At 38.3% G+C, this 24,011-nt stretch overlaps 1 protein-coding gene and 1 pseudogene across 1 annotated transcript in view; both read left to right on the top strand.

Moving 5' to 3' along the window:
* The window catches only part of KCNH8 (potassium voltage-gated channel subfamily H member 8), a 275,437-nt gene that overhangs the window by 216,744 nt on the left and 34,682 nt on the right, over positions 1–24,011 (top strand). Inside the window, 3 exon segments of the mRNA XM_023749297.1 lie at positions 6,593–6,792; positions 7,764–8,013; positions 14,573–14,787. Coding sequence (XP_023605065.1) covers positions 6,593–6,792; positions 7,764–8,013; positions 14,573–14,787 — 665 coding nt within the window.
* On the top strand, positions 9,190–10,103 carry LOC102439477 (annotated as a pseudogene).

Here is a 24,011-nt window from a genome sequence, read left to right as displayed (position 1 = left end):
GAGAAAGTTCAAGAGTAAGCAAAGCTTATTGATTGCAATATAATCCATAACTGTGTCTATCTTTCATGACGGGGACTGATTAGTGACTGTGAAAAGGATACAAAGGAGACCCAAGGTGCTGATAATATCCTATTTACTCATGGGAAGTAGGTTACTCTACACGGTCTGTTCACTTTAAGAAACCTCAATGAGCTATACATTTAGAATTTGCTAAATTTTCTCAAGTGAATCTTTGATACTAATTTTACCTTGTAAAATTTTGATAGGTAAGCTAATAATATAGCTATCAAGTGTGGGATGAGAAGGTACGTAGCAGTGAGCTGAGTTCTCACCTTTCGTATCAGGTTGTTTTTAGGTGTTGTCTAAAAGTAATAAGTCAAGCAATAGAACCAAAACCATATTGTCTAAATTATTGGTGATAATCATAATAAGATTAAATAATTTTCTTAAATATATTTCTTTATTGATTTCAGAGAGGAAGGGAGAAGGAGAGAGATAGAAACATCAATGATGAGAGAGAATCATTGATAGGCTGCCTCCTGCACACCCCACACTGGGTATGGAGCCCGCAACCCAGGCATGTGCCCTTGGCCGAAATCGAACCTGGGACCCTTCAGTCTGCAGGCCGATGCTCTATCCATTGAGCCAAGCCGGCTAGAGCTAAAATAAATAATTTTAAAAGATTCCTTTTGCAGAGTGGGATGAAGGCAAAGGGATGGACTTGGGACCGAACCACTCATCATAAAGTTTCTAAGCTATTGCTTACAATTATAAAACTTCTTAAAGGAATTACCAAACTACCAGAAATTCTCTTCAGTTTCATAAATATTTATGACACACTTGAATTATGCCAGGTACTGTGCTGGGGAAACAAAGATGACTAACACATGATACTTTCCTTCTAGGAGTTCACAGTTTAGTCATGGAAATAGATGCTTAGGTAGACAATGTTCTTGCTTTTTCCATTTTATTCTTCCTTTTATAATGCATATATTTAAAAGACTGGAAAATACACACACACAAATAAAACTGCATATAATCCCAGCATCAAAAAGTCTTTTCAGTCTTTTTATACAAATATGCCTCTATTTTCTCAAACATTTATCTCAATTACGCATGTTTGCCACCAAACAAAATATATGGTGAACATTTTTCCATGCCTTTAAAAGTCCTTTCATTACACTTAGTAATGGTTGCCTAATAGTCACAAAATAAGTTAGCCCCAATCAATGGGACCATCGACTCAACCTCTGAGATTAGATAAAGCTTCTTAGTGAAGATGACACATCACTGAGGACTTATCCAGTTGAGATGAGGCATTATTGCCATAAATAAAGTAGAGTGAAACTCTTAACAGTCAAGGCTTTCCTTAAATCCACTCATCCTATATATGCCCACCCTGACATTTTATTGGGCCCATATGCACTATGGTGTTCACAAATTCAGGTTGTTAAGATGTCTTTACACTGCCATTTAAATTCATCATTTAGGAAATTGTTCTCACTCTGTTTCCTCTCCCATCTGCCACCCATGACCCAGTGTACTTGTAGCAAAGAGTTGAAAATTCCAGGGCAATGAGTAGGTGGGAGAGAAAAGGAGGGCAGCTAAGATTACCCAAAGGCTGAACTCTGGTCTCTTTTTAAAACAGCAGAAAACAAGTCCCTATGTAGAATCTGAAGACACTGCCAAGTATTTGGCTAAAAATATCAGCAACAAGGGCCATACATAGTTTGCCAACTCCTGGACTATTCTATAGGGTACATATTCAAATTTCACCAGTTGTTTTTGTTTTTGTATTTTTTTTTAAATATATTTTATTGATTTTTTACAGAGAGGAAGGGAGAGAGACAGAGAGTTAGAAACATCGATGAGAGAGAAACATCGATCAGCCGCCTCCTGCACATCTCCTACCGTGCCCGCAACCCAGGTACATGCCCTTGACCAGAATCGAACCTGGGACCTTTCAGTCCGCAGGCCAACGCCCTACCCACTGAGCCAAACCGGTTTCGGCTCACCAGTTGTTTTAATCATGTCCTTTAGAGCTATCCTCTCGCCTCCAATCCAATCCAATCCAATCCAGTTTCCTGCACTGCATTGAATTATCATGTCTCTTTAATCTAGAAAGTCAATTCCTTAGTCTTTCCCTGACTTCCATGACCTGGACACTTTTGAAGATTACAAACTACTTCTTTTGTAGAAGGTCCTTCAATTTGGGTTTGTCTGATGGTTTCTCATAAATAAATCCAGGTTATGCATTTTGTCAGGATACCAGGGAATTGATGCTGTGTCCTTTTCAATGAGTAATATGAAGATAATATGTTTGTCTGATTACTGGAGATGTTGACTTAGACCATTTGTCTGCCAGGCTTTTCCCACTGTAAAGTTACCTTTCTCTGCTTCAATAAAGAATTTGTGAAGAGGGGGGAAAAATAAAAAGAAATCAGCCATGACATTATACCTCAGGAAAGCAATATTGCCCCAAATCCAGAGAAGTGGAGAGAAAGAAGGGAGGGAGAAGAAGGGAAGAAATGGGGGAAGGGAGAGCAGGAGAGGGGAGGGAATAGAGAAAGAGAGAGAAGAATCTTCTTAGATCCCAATTAATTGGGTTCCTTCAAAGACCTGATATTAAGATGAGATTCTACAAAATGCATTTTATGTAAAACTCCTACAAAAAGAAAAAGAGCCTCTCACAGACTCAGCAGCAGGCCTAGCATCCTACTTAAAGAATCATATGCATCAACTCTGCCGGGAGTAAAAGGAAAATCATTCCCAAACTGACCTGGATAGAGAAGTTAGTTTGAGTCAAACTTTCATAGCAGATGGAATGATTTGGCCTGACACTTTCACACACTCTTTGCCAATGTGAAAATTATAACCAGTGACAAAGAGGCAATAATAACTTTGGAAACTGAAAAACTGTGAGAGCTAGGGTTTTCTTTTTTAACTACTTAAATTAGAAGCATTTTTCTACGTTGAAATGAGACTTTGAAATTATGGTGACTCAGACGTAGACAAGTACTTACCAACAGCACTTATGAATGCTACAATTAATCCAGTAATTCATTTTATTGATAGTGTACAATTAAGATGCTAAATGATCTGAACATATTACTTCTTTTACTTTAAGTGCTTTACACACATTATAATTAAGCAAAGCAAAGTTAAGATCATACACATAATTAAGGAAAGCAGTGTTAAAATAAATGAAATAAAATTGTTCTCAGTATTCAGTTTAATCTCCATAAAAGACAATTACATATTTTTACAGATGACAGGGTTTCCAAACCCTGAGCTCATAAGTATTAACAGAGCCTGGAATCGGTGTTTGATTTCTTCGACTTGGAACAGAATCAGTTCTTTTCTTTACTGAGTATTTATCATAAGTAGAAGTCTCTTCTTCTAAATAAAATATTTAAGCATCAAAACTCTTGTGTTTCTAAAACCATACGGAAGAATAAAACTCTATTTAGGATTCACCAAGAACCATTCCACAGTAAATTGTTAAGTGATAACACATTTTTCTTGGGACATTTTTGGCCTGTTGGAAGGCATTCCATTTTTTTAAAAATTTAGAAAGAATATATACTTATGATGCCATTGCAATGACCTGGTTATTATTTAACAGGAAAGAAGGAAAGGGAAGACTAGATATAGGCATGCCATTTATACAGCTTTGCCAAAAGCTGCATTTAACATTCTCCAAGCCTGCTCCCTGCTGAACAATGGGGGAAGGGACTGGACAACAAACGCATGCCCAGTAAAGGCCAGAGTGACGTGAGAAGGTGCCTACCCATCTGCCAGTCATACCTGGGAACAAATTAGTGTCCAGGATGGGCATAACCACTGCAAGCACCCGAAACCTGAATATTTAAAACTTCCAAACAAAGGGGGTTCGCCCTCTCTTGGCTCCAGGGTGCAAGGCTCCTATGACTCCTGTGACACGAGGCTGCACCCCCCTCAGCCCATGTGGCCCCTGTCCATGTGGGACTGCTCCGCACTATGTACTAGTGGGCTTTAATCTGGCCTAAATACTGAACTACACCCGGCTGCGTCATGGAACGGAAGCTCTGGACACTGGCCTTGTTCCTGGCTCTGCTGAACTCACAGCTGCGCCTTTTCCAGGACTGGGTGAAGGGGCAGGGGACTTTGGAACCCGAGAAATGTAACTTCACGTAAATAAAGCCATCCTCCCGGGGAGTCTTAGAAAATTCATTTTCTAAAGATACGCAAGAACCTTACTCCCAAGAGCAACAGGGGAGTTTGATTCTCCCGCAACACTTATACATACTTACACTTATAACTATTTCTTTTTTATTTCCACCAAAAACCACTCTTTGCTATTTAAGAGGTTTCTGGAAAACCTTAAATCCGAGTACTTTTCCCCAAATTTTACTCCACTGAGCATGTTAAAAAATCATGATAATCCTTTTCATCCTCATGGGAAAATTAACATAAATTCATTGCCCACTGTGTTTCACAGAAATATTAGGCACTTTAAATAAGTATAGTTATATTTACTTTTTAATTACAGTTGATACTCAATATAATATTAGTTTCAGGTGTACAACATAGTGGTTAGACATTTATATAACTTACGAAGTGATCACCCCATTAAGTCTAGTACCCACCTGGCACCATACATAGTTATTTCAGTAATATTGACTATACTCCCTATGCTGTACTTTTCATCCTTGAGACTATTTTTATAACTGGTAATTTTTACTTTTTCATCCCTTTCACCATTTTCACCTTATGAAACTAAATTAACCCTGAGTAAGATACTATTATGCCCATTTACATATAAGGGAACTGAGTCTCTATGGGAATTATGTATTTTGCCAAGTTCACAACAATGAGAAATATGAAAGTCAGGATCCAAATCTGGAGGTGTCTGATTTTGAAGTCTGTATTTTTTCTGCAATATTACATTGCCTCCTGTATTTCCACCCTAAGTTTAACCCTATTCTAGTAACTTTTCCAAAATATTGAGGCCCTCCTTATTATTATTGGGTGACTTTATAGGCATAGTGACCACATTTCCCATAGAGAAATGATGACATATAACCTGACAGAGAATTTTAATTCCAGGATGAGGTTGAATTGAAATTAATATGCCAGTAGTTACTAATTTCTCATAAATATATGAAAAAAGAATTTGAATTGGCTCTGTCCTACAATATTCAGTAGGACAGATGCAATAACAGGTTGGCCCATTTGCACTAATGTGTCCATCTTGATGCTAAAAACATAGCTCCTCGGGCATTGAGATTTGGGTACAAGGACAATTTGATAAATTCAAATAGACGAATTACTCAATGTTAAGTTGGGAGGGGGGTTGTTTTTGTTGTTTATTTGTTTTGTTTGCATGTTTACAAAAACTAAAACCAATTATTTCACCCAGGTCCTGAGCTTCTAACCTCATTGCTAATCCCAACCCAGAATGGGAATAAGGACAAAAATCTGAATATCATGCAGAATTGGTCTGCTCATGAATGTTAAGTACATCATCTCCCAGTTTCTCAGCCCAGGTGTCAAGACCTTCTTGGGCTTTTTGCTGGTGTCTGCATAGGCCATTCCATCGTCAGCTAATGATTATTTAGTGCAAAATCCTGTCTCATCTTTTGACTTCAGAATATCTGACCACTGACCACCACAGGCCTCTTCTAGAAAGTGAAGCCCATCCTCTCTCTCTACTTTTTTTACAGTAGAAAGCCCATCTGCCACCCCCATGTACCCTCAAATTCTGGGGAACAAAGTCTTCTATCTCACCATACTCTGGGAGTGGTTTTAGGCAGGGGAAGACTCTGCAAGTAAGTAGGGATTAAATACTACCTAACCGAGAAACTTCATCAAAACAGAAGTCACATATACTGTCTATGTATAACCCAGCTCTTCTCAGGATGCAGTGATGACTAAGAAGAATACCTGTTTTGCTCTGGGACTTCATTTGTTTCTCAAATGGTCTTAAGGGTTGGGAATTGGAGCCATATTCATCTTAAGTTTGCTCAGGAAATACTCAATTACATTTCTAATGACTTACTCAATACTTATATGTAGTAATATAAATGTCATATTTGGTAGCCTAAAACTCATTTTAAATGATGGCTTTGGAGAAGACATAAAAGCTAACCGATTATAATAGACTTATTTTTTAAATGTATTTGTTATTACAATAAAAAATAACTATTAAACTATAGCTTTCTAACTAATTTTATGAATTATTAAACTTTCATCATAGCTCTTAAACTATACATAACTATTAAAATAATACAGATGTGAATCAAGTACAAAATAAAACTTTGTCATAGCCAGAATGGCAGATAACAGATGAAGTGTGGGTCAAAGGGGCTTATTTTTCATATTACTATTTTTTTAAATATTTTTAGTCATATGGAATCAAAATGACTGCATCAGGATGCACCTCGTGACAAAGTGGCTGCACCAATATGTCCGTATCAAAAGAGCTGTATTGATGTGGCCACATAAGCAAACTCTGCTCTAATATAGGATATACAGACTGCAAATATAGATTTAAGGGATGAGCTCCTCCATCATATTTATCTCCCATTATATCTGGCATTTTTCTCTTCAGCCTTGATGCATGCCTTGGTGTTTGGAAATGTGACGGCGATCATACAGAGGATGTACTCCAGATGGTCCCTCTATCACACTAGAACTAAGGATCTGAAGGACTTCATACGTGTCCATCACCTGCCCCAGCAGCTCAAGCAGAGGATGCTCGAATATTTCCAAACAACCTGGTCAGTCAACAATGGAATAGATTCCAATGAGGTAATGTTCATTTCTCATGTTGGCATTTTCAGGCAGAAGGTAAAGGCAAGGTGCTCTCGTGTAGGTCTCAGAAGTGAAAGACGCGCCTACCAACTTCTTTATCTCTTTATTTTTTAAATCCTCTAGAAACCCAATCCATCTTCTTCCATCTGCCTTGGCTTGTGTTTCCATGATGCCATTTTAGATAGACCAATGACTTATACTAATTTGCTAGTTTAGTCAATCAGGTGGACTTATTTTCATTCTTTTTAACCTGCTTTGAAAGGAACCAATTCTTATGGCAGTTGGATGGTGTAATTTGGAATACAGGGTGGGGCAAAAGCAGGTTTGAAGTTGTTTATATAAAAAAAGAATACAATAATTAATAAATAGTAACATAATAAACTCTGTGTTTTATATATTCCCAACTGTAAACCTACTTTTACTCCACCCTGTATTAGATTAATTAAATGAATGTTTGCCTTTAAAACCAACAGCAACAAAAAAAAAACATGCTTTTCAGCAAAGGTATTAGCTGTGGACTTCCAGAAGTACCCCACACCACCACTGTAAAAAAATTATCAAATAAATTAAGCAAACATTCCACCCACCACCACCATACCAGTAATCAACATTTTTCATGTGATTATTTGGTTTCTCCTCTCTTCCTATAATCGGGACACCACATTCTATAACTTCTGCCTGGAGTTGAGTCTTTGTGAGAAGCAAGTCACAATGAGCTATATGATTTCATTTTAGAATCTTTTATTTATTAGTGTATTCTGTTTCTCCAGTCTTCTTATCAGCTTGTTATTCAGTAGCACATAACTGGGGTCACAGTCATTGAAAAATCTCTCCAGGACTATACATACAGATATTTCCTCTTCTGTACTCTGGTTGGTCAAACAATGGGAAGAACATCCCTATTGTCTTGCAAAGTAAATAAATTAGACTTACCCCAACTTGATTTTCTCTTTCATCTTTTTTGATAGCTTCTGAAAGACTTTCCAGATGAGCTGCGTTCTGACATCACTATGCACTTGAACAAGGAAATCTTACAGTTGTCCCTTTTCGAGTGTGCCAGCCGGGGCTGTCTCAGGTCTCTGTCTCTACACATTAAAACCTCTTTCTGTGCTCCGGGCGAGTATCTGCTGCGTCAAGGAGATGCTCTGCAGGCCATCTACTTTGTGTGCTCGGGCTCCATGGAAGTTCTTAAAGACAGCATGGTGCTGGCTATTCTTGGTAGGTCGGAGTTGAAAGCTCCATAAAATTCTACTCTGGACCATAAGTTAGAGATGAAGGGGGGGGTGACTGTACTGCCATAGATTAAGAAAATTGTGGCTGCATATGTAGACTCAGGATTTTTCTTCATATGGGTTTAAACCACATATTGAGTTTATACTGTGTTGTGTTACATCCAACATATTATTTGATTCTTGTTAAAAATCCAGCTGTATAACTATTACTCCCATTTACAAATGAATAAATAGTACTTTAGTATCACAGATAGTAAGTAGTCCCCCTTATCCAAGGGGTTATGTTCCAAGACCCCCAGTGGATGCCTATAGAAATATACATATATTTCTATCCATGTCTTTCCCCACAAATGTAATGCCTTTTCATCTTAACTAAGCATTTATCACACTCTGTGGCCATACATAACTTTTGCAATTTGAGGTGTAACAGCAAAACTAGCACAAATTTCTTTTTCCTCTTTTACAATTCCATGGACAGACGCTTCCTTCTTACCAGAGTTTAGCAACATTAGCATATGATTTTCCCACCTTGTTGAGTGGAGAACTTCTACTGTTTCACTTTACGGCTTGTCGTTGGCGTATCCAAATTGCCTGCATCACTACTGCTGTACATTGGGGTCATTATTAAGTAAAATAAGGCTTACTTGAACACAAGCACTGGGAAACAGTGACAGTCAATCTAATCATGAAGACAGCCATAACTTACTAACAGGCACGGAGCGTAGACAGTGTGGATACGCTGGACGGAGGGATGATTCACATCCTGGGTGGGAGGGAATGAGACTTCATCACGCTACTCAGACCGGCGCACAGTTTAAAGCTTAATGACAGCTTATTTCTGGAATTTTCCATTTCACTTTTTCAGACCACAGTTGATCGCGTGTAACTGAAACTGCGCAAGGCAAAACCTCAAATAAAGGGGGGTGAGGGTGTGTGTGTGGTTACTATGGTAAGAAAAAGAATATAATTCTTTCTGATTCCTGAAGCCAGGTTATTAATCATGATGTATACTGCCCCTTGGTAAAATAGCTGGTCAGTTTTTAGAGGCCATTCAAGTATCTTTATGGAGAAACAATTCAGAGAAGAACATGAACATTAAGTTTTATCTGTGCTAGAAGTAGCGCAAAAATGATTATGCATTAAGAGTAAGCTCTCAGACCTTAGTTCTCTTTCCCATCTTGCAAGATGGCGGGTGAAAAGAAAACCGAGAAGCCGGATACTAAGGAGAAGAAGCCTGACACTAAGGGGAAGAACCCGGAAGCCAAGAAGGCTGATGCTGGCGGCAAGGTTAAGGCGCCTAAGAAGGGAAGCCCCACTGCAGCCAAAACCCCATCCTCCTCAGAGGAACTGGCAGATATTCCCGGTCGGCTATGTGTTCCCAAAAGGCCATGTACAAGAGGAAGTATTTGGCAGCTAAATCCAGGATTGAAAAGAAAAAGAAGGAGAAAGTTCTTGCTACTGTCACAAAACCAGTTGGTGGCGACAAGAATGGTGGTACCCGTGTGGTTAAACTCCGCCAAATGCCTAGATATTATCCTACTGAAGATGTGCCTTGAAAGCTGTTGAGCCACAGCAAGAAACCCTTCAGTCAGCATGTGCGGAGACTGCGGGCCAGCATCCCTCCTGGGACCATTCTGATCATCCTCACTGGGCGCCACAGAGGCAAGAGGGTGGTTTTCCTGAAGCAGCTGGGCAGTGGCTTGCTACTTGTGACTGGACCTCTGTCCCTCAATCGAGTTCCTCTGCGTAGAACACACCAGGAATTTGTCATCGCCACCTCCACCAAAATGGATATCAGTGGGTGAAAATCCCCAAACATCTCACTTGATGCTTACTTCAAGAAGAAGAAGCTGTGCAAACCCAGACACCAGGAGGGTGAGATCTTCGACACAGCGAAAGAGAAATACGAGATTACAGAACAGCACAAGGTTGACCAGAAAGCTGTGGATTCACAAATTCTGCCAAAAATCAAAGCTGTTCCTCAGCTCCAGGGCTACCTCCACTCTCTGTTTGCTCTCACCAATGGGCTTTATCCTCACAAACTGGTGTTCTGAATTTCTTATAAGAACCCGATTAAATAACAAAACAAAAAAAGAATAAGCTCTCATTGCCCAGCCAGTGTGGTTCAGTGGTTGAACATCAACTTATGAACCAAGAGGTCACAGTCTGATTCTCAGTCAGGGTACATGCCTGGGTGGTGGGCTCAATCACGGGTAGAGGGCATAGCCGGTCGATGTTTCGATCTCCCTCTCCCTTCCTCTCTCCATAAAAATCAGTAACAATATTTTTAAAAAGAATAAGCCCTCATAAAAGTTATTATGCTTGGTTTTTCTACCTCTAACTAATGCCTCTTTTTCTCTACAATCATTGTAAACCTGCAGACTCTGGATTCTAGCCAGTAAGCTTCAAGGCAGAATAGAATTTGGAAGAAAGAAGAAAACTAATACTTATTTAATCCCTAATATGAGCTGGGTGTTTTATGTCCATTACCCAATTTAAACCTTGCAACCCTCTTATGTTGGTGTGATTCTCCCCACTTAGGTGAAGAGATGGAGGCTAGTGAATGGTGAATACCCATGTGTTTCTTACTGCTTCCTGTTAACTTCAGTTTACCTCTTAGCAGAAGAAAGGTAGGGCTTGCTTTCAAAGTTCTGGCTCAATTTTTGACTCACCATGTTTTATTCCTTAATACAAAGACATGGAATAGCTACTCAAAGAGTTGATTACCAGCCTGGCCAGTTCATTATCAGCGTTAGAGTGAGGCTCAGTATGGGTGTGTTTTTTTAAGAGAAAATTTAACACTCTTCCTGCCCACTTCTCAACTTTGTGAAGTTAAAGGCCAGTCATTCTATCATTCTGTGATTCTAAATAAAAAGTGACAGTTATTTTTAAATTTGCTTCAAACACTTAACTTTAATCATAAAATACTTTTCCCTGTACTTCCTTAGTACCACTGTAACTTTTATAGCCTGCCTGTTGACATAGCCTGCTTTGAAAAGGGCCTATATAGGGTGGGACAAAAGTAGGTTTACAGTTGTTCATATGAAAAATAATACAATGAATAACAAGTAATATAAGAATAAACTCTGTTTCACATACTTATAACTGTAAATCTACTTTTACCCCACCCTGTATGTTTTTTTCCAGAACCCTACGGTTTGCTATACATGTAAGCAAAAACGATACACCATTTTTAAACATATTTGTGTATTTCTTCCATAATTGCGGTGATTTTTTAATTTGGTAACTAGCAACAATTCTAGGAATGGAATATGAATGTATCATCCATAACATTACGGCACAATGGCATAGACTTGATGGCTTATATATAATAATCATCATTCATAAGACATAATTCAATTGAATTTTCTTATCTTTTAAAAATTCTACTTACAGCTAAAAGACTTAATCCACTCCCTCTTCCTTGTGGCCCCAATTTCTTCCATAAATTGTGTTTTTCATGATTAACATTTTCACATATTTGCTTCTACCATGTAACTATCAAAAGTGTTTTAAATGCAAATTGCCACATGACCATTCTAAACACTAGAATGTGATACTGGAACTAAACCCAAACAAAGATAATAAATGATTAATATTCTGTCTGTGTGGTTAACATTATTTCAGTAGAGGTTAACTCTTTTATTTTACCTATGGTAATATTGTCTCATAGGGCCAATTCAAATCAATACTGACTTTGATAAACTTAGGCACAGGACTTCACATTTGATCTGTCAACATTTAATACATGTTCACTCTGCCAACAAAATGAATTAATATATAATGTTGTAGGGAAGAAGTATCACCAAACAGCTGTCAAGCCATAACTTATTCAAACAACTCCATTGTCCAAACAATACACAAAGGCATTTCTTAACCTGCAGCCTGGAAGGCAGCTGACACAGAGGCAGGGATTTGTTATGGGGATAGAATTTGTTTGCCTTGTACACCTTCATTTCATGTCCCGTTAATTGTGTTTTCCCACCAATTTCTTCATTGTTGTTTAAAAGAAAATAACAAAGCACTGATAAATGTGCTCTTCACAGATGGCACTAGTCTGCCTAATTAGAATTAAACATAAGTTACCGCTCTTACCTGGATGGTTTGTAAATGCATCTCCTCAACTTTTTTTTCCCCAATGAAAGCATAACTGATTAGCAAACATCAATAATGGAATTCTGAAAAATGTAGACTGTAATGGACCATTAACATCTTTCTCTTCTTTTAGAAATAAGGATATCAAAACCCAGAGTAATTAAGAAACTTAGATCTGGATCCTGAATCTAGACAGTAAGACATCACAAGACATTACAGTTATTGAGAGTGAGAATCATGTTGTTAATTACCAGTGCCTGTTTGCCAGAGCTCAACCTGAGGCCCCACACATATGTCAATTTTTTCATAAATATTCATTGAATGAATAAATAAACTGGAATCTTTCTTAGCCTGCCAAGTTTGGCAAGATGGCCGTATTGTTTTTATAACTGGTCATTGTGGTTGAAAGAGTCATACTATGGTAGCTCAAGGTATGATGACCCTAAAGATACTATAGACACCAGCTGCTTAAAAGAACATGTCAATGTTCGTTGTATCAAGATAGTACATCATGATCAATTTTCCTTATAGATCTAGAACTTAAAATGTTGCTGTATTCAAGGCATCCTGGCTTTATTTACATCTGGCATCAGTACCCAACATTGAGTTTTTAGATTTCTAACAAAATATGCAAAAAACAAAATTTCCAAGTTTAGCAGTATTGGTGATGACAATGAATCAAACTGGAATTCTTCAGCACCATGTGGCTGTTCATTCCTTTATTGTCTATAAACAGATTTTAGTCTTTTTTCTTCTGCCATGTAGTCTCAATTTCAAGGTTTAAATCTAATATTAATTTGAAGATAATACTTACATGTAATTGAGTCATTTTAAAATGCTCAACTTTTAACTGCTGTAAATATTTTTTATTATCTTAGGTATTCATGGCTAATTTTGCATGTTTCCTTTTACTGTCAAATTCTGTAAAACAGACTTTTGTTGAAGCCTACTACCTTGCAGGGATTTGGCTTCCAGAATTTCTAGACACAATAAAAATAAAAATTTTAAAGTTAAATTAATTGAATGGGAAATAGATGGGGACAGTTTGTGCTATGGCATTCTGAAGGTGTTATTTGTTTGGTGATTTTTGGTTGGTCAATTGTTGGTTATTGTTTCCATATGAATTGGAGAAGCAAAGTGACCACAAAAAAGTGAAAGTTGAAGTCTAGGCATGATGCTATGTGAGGACAAAGCAAAGATGCAGAAACTCCTAAGTTGCAGCCATGAACTTAATGCCACTATCCTCTGTGAACTTGGTCTTATCACCTCAGCTTTTAACCTAAATTTGTCTCAGAACTGAATGGAATTTCTTCCCTATTTCTCATGTGGATGCCGAATGCATTAATGGCTATCTAAAAGAAATCTGAAGCAGTAATCAGCTTTTTGTTAGCACTTAAAGCCATGCTCACCTTCCTGCTAAGTTAAACTGAGTCAAATCATTTCAAAGACCTTAAAGGTTCAAATAAATTGCTCAGTATACTAGTATCTAGTCAACAAACCCAAGGAAGCAAGCTAGTTCTAGGCAGGTAAATTCTGATAGGCTTGGGTATTTTAGGCAAAATAGCACAGGTTGAAGCGGGGGAGAGCACAGATAACAGGAAAAGTAGCATTAGATCCTCCCTCTCTGCAATGGCACAAATGAGGAGCTCCTTTTTGATGACGAAAATTGAGTTTTTACACTGTCACAGAACATTAGAACTAAGAACTGTGTTTTACATTTCTATGCAGTAGGTTTCATTGTCTATAATGTCCTATGGTTATCTTGCCTCCCAACTCTGAGAAGCGGGATGGAAGGCTCCTCCTCCAACATCACCCGTCTGGTAGACACATTTAGAGATAAATTAAATAAACTGACCATGTTAGAAAACTGATGGTAATGCTTATATTATTTTCCAAAGTGTTGGAATCAAAATTACTAATACACCTCTTGATGGTCTTACCTCAGAATCACTGAGACTTTTTACACTCAGAAAAATCTCAGCTATTAGTATTTACCTTGAACAGTTAAAGCAACTGTGACAAAAATGTCAAATGGTTTCTCTAAAGTCACTTACTGAATCCTGTGAGGGGCCTGTCGGAAGCCCATCTATGACCTACAATTCCTAACTCTTGGTCTCCTGGCCTTTATCCTCTACAACAGTAATCTCAACTAGGACCAGTTTTGCCCACCAGGGAACATTTGTCAATGTCTGAAGATATTTTGGGTTGTCACCACTGGGGATGGGGAATGTGAGGTGTTGCTAAACATTCTACTATGTACAGAATACCCCCCCAACAAAAAATTATCAGACCCCATATCCCAACACTACTGGGGTTGAGAAATCCCACACCAGATAAAGGTTCCACTTCTCCTTTTTGTGTAATCTCAGAGAAATGAAGAAGATGTGAAGTTACTAGTCTGAAGCTTGTTTTCTTTAAAGTGATATGTCTCTTTTTTTCACTGTTTCAAGGGAAAGGGGATTTAATTGGAGCAAATCTATCAATTAAGGACCAAGTGATCAAGACCAATGCAGATGTGAAGGCTTTAACCTACTGTGATCTCCAGTGTATCATCCTCAAAGGACTCTTTGAAGTGCTAGACCTTTACCCAGAATATGCTCACAAATTCGTGGAAGACATTCAGCATGACCTCACATACAACCTTCGAGAAGGTCATGAGAGTGATGTAAGTCTCACTTCTAATTAATGCTGAGACCTAGTAACATGGGCCCTGGGTCATTTACAACAGTAAAGGCACATGTCAGGATAAAGTCTCTGAATGTATAAGGTATGACAAGTTAGCCACTGGTTGAGCAATTAAATAATGAGCTACAAGTCCAACCTCATATTCTAGAAAGTACAATGACTTCTCCTTAACTCAGTTTCTTTCTTATTTTCATGTGCTTATAACTAGAATCAATTTCAATAATATAATATTGAGCTAGAAATGTGTGATTTCTAAAGTTTTGGATAGAGTACATGGAAATTTATCTGAAATATATGGGTTCAGAGTTTGCTGTGTTTGTAATTGTTCAGCACTCCACTTGCTAGACATGAATTTTGCCTAAAAAATCATTATGTTGTTAATCGATACCAAAAGTCTATCTTAAAATGACTAAATATGCATAAAAGGATTCAAGCCAAAGATTGTCACACTCAAGACATAATGAACATTTTCTGAAATTATATATTTGAGGCATGTTTCAGTTTATACAAACAGCTTTCCTGTCCAAATATGTACTATACTGCATCCTGTGATTAATCTGACCATGAACATGACTTCATTAGATGTGTGTGAGAGAAAAATGACTTAATAGCAATGATTGTTGAAAGGCAAGCCGGAGCATGCATAGCATTCTGTAACAACAAAGGCCTTGATCTGCTGTCTTGAGCTTTGTCCCAGATATTTGCAATACTCAATTGCTTTCCTAAAGGCTCAAGAAGCTATTGTTTTGACTAACCTCTCTTGTGCAGACATTTCGTTAGTCATTAATATTTTCCACTTTGAAAATTAGAGAAAACGTCCAAATTGTGTATTAGTTCATCTGGGTTAAGGATGTCCCATGACAGTCAATACACTGAAGTTCAAGATCACCTGTTTTGAGTGTGTGCTTCTCTCCACTGATGATAGCAAACAGCAAAGGAGGCATCAGTATTTATTGGGAACCTATTTATGCTAAGCCCTCTGCCTGCCTAGAGCATCTCATTTAGGACTTAAAATGACTTTTTAAGGTAAGAGTCAATCCATTTTTATGGAACAGAAAACTGATGCAGAATGGTTAATAACTGGTATGTGATCACCGAAATTTGTAGGTGGCAGGGACAGTGTATTATTAACACAAGTATCTGTCATTTTAAAATTCGTACACTTTCTACTAGTTATGTTGTCTCTCCTTCTTGAAGACACTTTCATCTCTTCCCATTCAATAGATCAAATTTTAAAGTTACAGGTGCCTTTTGTGCTCTCCATGACAGCCTAATGTGAAAACTATTTTTGAAGAGTGGAGGAGGTGAGCTAGGGGGTAGAAGCAACCAAATGGGGAAGAAGAAATGAGAGGAGAGAGAAATAGCCAACACTCCTCAGCATAGACAAATGTGACATTGGATCTCAGCACCCACTTTCTTTCTATTTGATTACTTTTGAAGGATGCTTACCTTTGATCAAATTTTTTACCCTTTTTTCCTATTTGCTGAGACATTAATCAGTGATTTTAAAACTTTAATATCTGAATCGCTTATGGGACTATTTTCATTATCTGTTACTTCTCTTGGATTTTGTTGTTGTTGTTTTGTCATTTGATCCCTTTTTATGGGCAGATGCCATAATTTTGTTTAACTGTAGATGTGGCGTATGAAAGAATGTGTATCTTATTTTCCGCCAAATCGGGTAGGTTTTCCTTTGACAGGCAGATAGTGTACCAGCAAATCACTTTCATTCTGTTCATAGTTTCTCTTCTGCTTTGTTAGGCTGTTCAGTTTTGCTCCTATTCCCTGGGTGTAGCCCTCACTCTTAAATCATGGTTTTTCCAAGATATCAGCTAAGAGCCTAGGATGTTTGCCAAGGCCCTTCCTTGGCACCGCATGACTACTGAAATCTCTGCTCTGCCTCCCAGTTGCTGTTCCCTTCTCAGTTTCTCGGAGCATTGCCCTGTGCACGCTTAACTCAGGAGCTGGCTAATGCCTCATGGACCACATTGATGCAGCTGCCGCCTCTTTGGTATTTCACTCTCAAATCCCAGATGCTTTGGTATACCTGAACTTCATCCTCTGTCTCCTCTTCCACTAAGATTGCTCCTTTCTAGTCTACTCTGTTCCACTTCACAATGAAATAGCGAATTCCCTCAGAAAAATACCTGGGTAAATATGGTGCTCATATTAGTGCTTCTCTTTCTCAGGGATCACAGCTCTTCCAGTCTTACCTAGATGCTTAGGGTTAGGGTTAGGGTTAAGGTTAGGGTTAGGGTTATGGTTAGCACTGCTCTCCAGTGCTTTCCAACAGTTATTTTATTTATTTCATCCAGCTTTATAATTATTTTTTCCTGAAGGGTTAGTTCAATGTAAGTTACTTCAATATGGGTGGAACCAAAAGTTTAGCTTCTTTTCAGAGGGCTCCTATGGGCTACATTTTTAATGGAACTGAAACTTCTCTCTTTATTGTTTTGCATTTCCTAATATTTTATCACTTGAAATTTCCATGTACATGGAAGTGTCCCAAAAAGATATATACACACTTTGAATAGTTATAAAATCAGTGTCTATTAACATACAGTTCATTTTCAAAATTTAAAAGAATCTACAGAAATGAATAATTTTTTGTCAATGCCTGTTTTCATACTGATGACCATTCTGGTCCAGGCACAGCTGATAAAGCAAAGCAATGGAATTGCAAACATCAAGAATCATTTCATTTGTTATTTGTGTGCCCTCAATTCATCAACTGTTGCCAGTTTTGTACATAACTTTATTTTTTATGTATCCCCATTAAAAAAAAGTCTAGTGGCACTTTAGGACAAATTTTATTCAAAGTTTAGTCTGGCTTCACCCATTATTTCAAATCAGTTAAACCTGAAAAGGAGTGGAAATTGAGTTATCAGCTGTTAAAGTGTGTATACATTATTTTGGGACACCCTATATATTCAAATCCTGGGATGCTAATCCTTCCAAAGACTAGGTAAATTTGGACCATCCTTCCCCATAATCCATGGGGGAAAGTCTGTGCTCTTCCTAAGCATAATATCACTTTTAGGGGAGGTCATATCCTCTCTGTCTGCAACTCTGACCTGGTGTGAGACCAATGTGCAGACAAAAATATCCAATCACACAGGGTTTGGGTGGGTGAAAGCCTTTGTTGAAGTTTGGTCAATGGATTCTAGAAGCCTTTGTTAAAGGTTGGTCAATGGGTTCTAGAAGTAAGAACATTTGCATAATAGAAATGCAAATAATAAAAATGTATCTTTTATATATATATATCCCTATTCTTAAAAGTCATGGGGCCACTCTGTCACATTGTTTAGCCCTTTATTATTGTTCTTGCCTCTCTCTTCTCATTGCTTCTATGCACTCTCTCCATCCCCAAATTCTCCATCATTTCTGATACATATTAGCTTAACTATATCTTTGATTGTCCTGTATGTTTCTTTTTAAAAATATATATTTTTTAATTTATTTCAGGGAGGAAGAGAGAGAGGGATAGAAACCTCAATGATGAGAAAGAATCATTGATTGGCTGCCTCCTGTATGCCCCACACTGGGGATCGAGCCCACAATCCGGACATGTGCCCTGACCGGGAATCGAACAGTGACCGCCTCATTCATAGGTCGACATTAAACCACTGAGCCAGGCCAGCCAGGCTGTCTTTTGTCTTTCTAATTTTGCCTTCTAGATGTCACCTTTTACCCCAAGTAGCATATAAACTACCAGGTGACATAGAGAATTACCAGAATATTTTGGGTAAAAAGATTGATATTCCACCCATTTTGAATAAATATCCAAAAGCATTTTAAGAAATAGTCAAAACTAAAATATGCATGTAACAGTAAGATATGACAACTAGAACTGTGATAAATTACATAACATTAGAATGACAGCTCATCCAATTCTCATAGGAAAAATCATTAAAATGCATAAAATATTTTCTAAGTTTGTGAAAAGTCCAGCTAACACTGCTTTGACCTCGTGGTAATTATGCATTTTGTGCACCCAGTGTATTTTCTAGATTTGCCCTGATTTATATCTCCTGAATGGCCAATAATGACAGAATAATTGTGCATTTCTCTCTATGCAATTTATGAGAAATATGCTTCACTGCTTCTCATGGTAAACCCTTTAAAAATTATTTTAGCAAAAAATCACGTTGTTGGTTGTAAAATTTCGTTTTCCATAACACAAGAATTTTGAATTTGTGATAAGCAAATAAAATAATTCAAGTGTATGTAAAATATCTGTTGTAAAAATTAATGATGCTAATACACTGGTGGTCAGATATTGATATGGCTGCACATACACATCTTATGTGCTTTGCACATGATAGATGCTGACTTCATGGTGGGGTGGTGGTTGTGGAGCAATGAATGGCAATCATTGTTGAAAAAAAGATGCTTTCCAGTTTTACCTTCCTGAGGGGTTTCTCGGTGATGAAAGCCATTATATTTTAACTGTGTTGACTTTCTTGTTTTTTTCTCAATTTTCCATTATTGTCATATAATCTGATCAGCATAAGAAAATAAAGTCTCCTTCCTCAGTCTCCCCACCTCTTTAGTATATGGAGGAATATTTCTTCAGTTTCCTGAGGGTCAGTGAACTCTAGGTGAAGGTGTTTGAACTCCCATCTCCAAATATAGCACAAGAGGTTATACTGAAGTTCAGAGAAGGTGTGTGAAGCAGAGACAAGGGAGTCCCTGAGGACCATCCGCTTTCACCAACTTTTCTTCACTCTTGACATATTTGATGGATGGTACTCAAGTGGTTTATGGTGCCCACCCCATAGCAGCTCAAAACCCCAACATTTATCATAATATTCCAATCCCCTCCCACCAACAACATACTCTCTATATCTATACCAAGCACCATGCTTAAAGTGTAGTTAAAAAAATTACATCCTTCAGTCTTGACCCTCAAGTTAAACAAATGCATGCATAAGCATAACTAATTGCCAAAACTCTGGAGTAGTCATATGCATTAGTTAAAACATAAATAAATAAGCATAACTGAATGTAAAACTTAAATATGAATGGTGCTTGAATAAATAAATGGAAGAGTCAACTTGCCCTCACCAGCCCATGAGAACTGCATGTGTGTGTGTGTGTGTGGTGGTGGGGCGGATGGGGTAGGTGTCATGGTCTCCCTGACCATGACAAATGAGAAGTGATATAACGGTTCTCTTTGCCTCTATTCTTATTCCCTTGCCACCCACTTACCTCAAGGCTAAGGAGCCCTCTTTCCAAAAACATAAATTGGATCATGTCATCCTGTTACTTAAAATATTCCAATGGATCCCCATGGATTGTTAAAATCCAGACATCTTACCATAACTTTCAAGATCCTGTGCATCCCACCCCTGCCTGCCTTTCAAACTTCTCTGATGCCATCCAGTGCCCAACACTACACTACAGAAAACTCACCTGTTTTCCCTTCCTTACGCATGCCAGGCTCCTATCTGCCTCTCCTGCCTTAGGGCCTTTGAATTGCTATTCTTTCTCTCAGCAATGCTACTCCCTTGTCCTTACCTCTCCCAGTTATCCTCTGTCACATCATCTTATTTATCTTTTCCATAGCATTTAGCAAAATCTGAAGTTATTTTATATGTATATTTTCTTATTCGTAGTCAGTTTCTCTACTAGAATGTCTTTTGTATAAAGGCTTTGTCATGTTCTATTTTAGATCCTCTCTGCCTAAGTCAACTCCTAGTGCAGAATAAATATTTAATACATATTCGATGCTTGAATAAATAAATGTCAAAAAGTTTACTTGACCTTGGTACCTAGATGAAATTTTGAGAAAATGAATAAAGTCTTTAAGGCAGCAGCCTAGGTTGCCAGTAAATGGAGTCTAAAATGAAAAGCTAAGGGAATTTAGAATTATATTTCTTAGAAGTAACAAAGCCAAAGAGAGTGTTAATAGTAGAATTTGAAAGAACAAATTGAAAGAACAGCTAAATTGAAAAATAGCCATTTTTCATTTCCCCTAAGTTCAGGACAAGAGGTTTTCAAAAGCCACAGGACAAATTTAAGCAGAATAATAGGGAGAAAGCTTTGCAATATAGATAGTGTAATTATGCCAGGTAGTTTGATATAGTAGGATGTGTGCAGATGAAAAAGAATCTACTTTCAAACCTAAACTAACACTCACTTTTTGGTAGAAATAGATGAACTATTACAACACTAATAACCCCAGAAAGTAGAGAATCAATACTGTCAACCATTAAATTGGGTTGAAGGCAAAAAAAAGGCAGCCTGAGAATCCTGGTAAGTTTTGGAGCAATTCGGAATGAGGACATTGACTGTAGGCAATAGGAATCCAACTCAGAGCATTAGAGGCAAAGATTTCTTGTAAGAATTCCAAGTATCTCAGCAACACTTTCTTAGAAACCAAATCACACACACACACACACACACACACACACAGGGGGTGGGGGGAGAGGGAAGGAGGGAGGGAGGGAGGGAGGGAGGGAGGGAGGGAGGGAGGGAGGGAGGGAGGGAGGGAGAGAGAGAGAGAGAGAGAGAGAGAGAGAGAGAGAGAGATACTTAAAAACCATTGACCACCATGAATGAGCTCAGGTTTCATCTCTGGATTCTCTTCTGTGTGACCTTTTGTCCATCAAATAACATGACGTGTGCATTACAAAGAGATCAGCCACATTTTGGTGACATCTGGGCATTTTAGCTTGTGTTTGCAAGTTGAACAGTGAGCAGTTAGATTTTTCAACTCCTTGTGGGGAGAGGGGAGTTAGCTGAGTTGGGAAAGTCAAAGGATAAAAGGCACCTGCCACCTATAAACAAGACAAAAAGTATTTCCCTATTTTGCTGGTTGCTTCCATCCTGCAGGGAACAGATGTTCAGCCTAAAATGAGAAGTGTCAGATTTGCATATGCAGATGCATATACACAAATAGGCAGGACTCAATTAAATGTCCACTCCTTGAGAATACAAAACTACCTAGGCTACATCTACCAGGAATCCTCAAACCTGCCCCACTATTACTTGGGGGAAAACTCAGAACCCTCCATTCCACACTGCATTCTTTTTAAAAATATATATATTTTTTGTTATTTCAGAGAGGAAGGGAGAGGGAGCAATAGAAACATCAATGAAGAGAGAGAATTATTGATCTGCTGCCTCCCACACTCCCCACACTGGGGATTGAGCCCGCAACCTGGGCATGTCCCCTGACCAGGAATCAAACCATGACTTCCTGGTTCATAGGTCAAAGTTCAACCACTGAGCTACCTCAGCCGGGCCACACTGCATTCTTGATGGTTGTTTAAGCCTTAAAAGGGCAGAGCTTGCCCTTGTTTAAGTTCTCCTATAGACTGAGTGACAGAGGTCTGCTCTTGTGACAAAGGCTCTATAAAATGAAGATGATGTTCATGCTGCTGATGGTATAGTAGCTCCTATGAGCCAAACTGTATGCTCAGCACTTTATAAACATGAACTTATTTGATTCTCACAACAACTTGGAGATAAGTTGTTAAGTTCATGTACTAGATAAGGCTAGTTGAGGATGAAAGAGGTAAAAAAAAATTGGTCTGGAGTCTCTAAGCAAGAAAGCAAGGGAGGTCATGAAGTGCAATTTCAGTCCCAAACCACCTCACTCTAAAACCCAATTGAAACTTAGTGTTTATCCATCAAAACAAAGCTATAAATTCTTGCTTTGCCCCTTAGTCTCAAGAGCACTGAATAGCAGATCCATTATAGGTTAATGGAGCATTCACGCAAAAAACATGTGTCCATGAGAAAATAAGCTTCACATGCCAAATACATAAGTTAAAAAATGACCACAGAACTTTTTGATAATTCATCAAGCTGTATTCTTTTGATTTGTGCACTTTCTCCCTGTGTATTACTTTAATGCAAAGATTTTTTTTAATGAATCATAAGAATTCAACTAAGTTACAAGTTGAGAATTCAGTTATCCTATATAATAAAAGGCTAATACGCAAATCAACCGAACAGTGGAACAACCAGTCACTATGATGTGCACTGATCACCAGGGGGCAGATGCTCAACGCAGGAGCTGCCCCCTGGTGGTCAGTGCGCTCCCACAGAGGAAGCGCTTCTCAGCCAGAAGCCAGGCTCACAGCTGTCAAGCGAAGCAGTGGTGGCTGGAGCCTCTCCCGCCTCCTAGGCAGCGCTAAGGACCCTCCGGGGGGAGCAGGCCTAAGCCAGCAGTCAGACATCCCCCGAGGAGTCCCGGACTGGGAGAGGATGTAGGCCAGGCTGAGGGACATCCCCCCTCCCCAGTGCATGAATGTCGTGCACTGGGCCTCCAGTATACATATACTACTTGAAAACAATAACTATAGTTTATTTGTGTTTGTAATGCTTTTTCTAGTGAAATTGGTAGCAGACAGTATGTGCCTGATGAATCCATATTGGAATTTAATTCATTCACTCATATATATTTTTATATTCACAGAATAATAAAACTTTACAACTAGAAGGAACCATATGTACCATCCAATAAAACTCAGCTTTTCTTTTGATTACAAAGTGCCTTAAGGGGAGAAGAAAGAAAATTTATTCACTCACAGAACTAAAAATCCAGCCATTGGTTAGTTACATAACGTGAGGGAATTATATACCTAAAAGAGGCAGACTACTACCTGTGCACAGTCAAAACTGACTTTCACTTTTGGATAACATCTTCCATCAACCACACCAAGCATATGTTTCAAATAAGATTCCATCAAAAACATCAACATGTATCTCATCAAGTTTTAATTTCTCTTGTCAACAAAATAGTAGCATATCTACCGGCAAGGAAAGAATGCTAATGTTTACTAAGTATGATTATGAACAAGGCAATTTACTTACATTACTTCATTTAATTTAAATTTTAATTCTTGCATCATCCCTGAGAGATTGGATTATGTTTTTTATTTACAAATGAAAGAACTGGGGTGTATTGTGTGTCTTAGCAGTCCACTGCCTTAGATTACAGAATTAGTGAAAGAATCAATCAGTATAAAATTGAGTCAAACTTGCTCTGGCCAGATGGCTCAGTTGGTTGGTGCATTGTCCTGTATACCAAAAGGTTGTGGGGTTCGATTCCCAGTCAGAACACATACCTAGGTTGCAGGTTCAATCCCCAGTTGGGGCATGTACAGGAGGCATCTTTCACATTGATGTTTCTCTCTCTCTCTCTCTCTCTCTCTCTCTCTCTCTCTCTCTCTCTCTTAAACTTAAAAAAAA

Source organism: Myotis lucifugus, unplaced genomic scaffold (genome assembly GCF_000147115.1).
Source record: "Myotis lucifugus unplaced genomic scaffold, Myoluc2.0 scaffold_8, whole genome shotgun sequence".
In the NCBI taxonomy this organism is placed as follows: domain Eukaryota; kingdom Metazoa; phylum Chordata; class Mammalia; order Chiroptera; family Vespertilionidae; genus Myotis; species Myotis lucifugus.
Note: the sequence above shows the minus strand (reverse complement) of the source record. Positions and strands in the feature narration are given on the sequence as shown.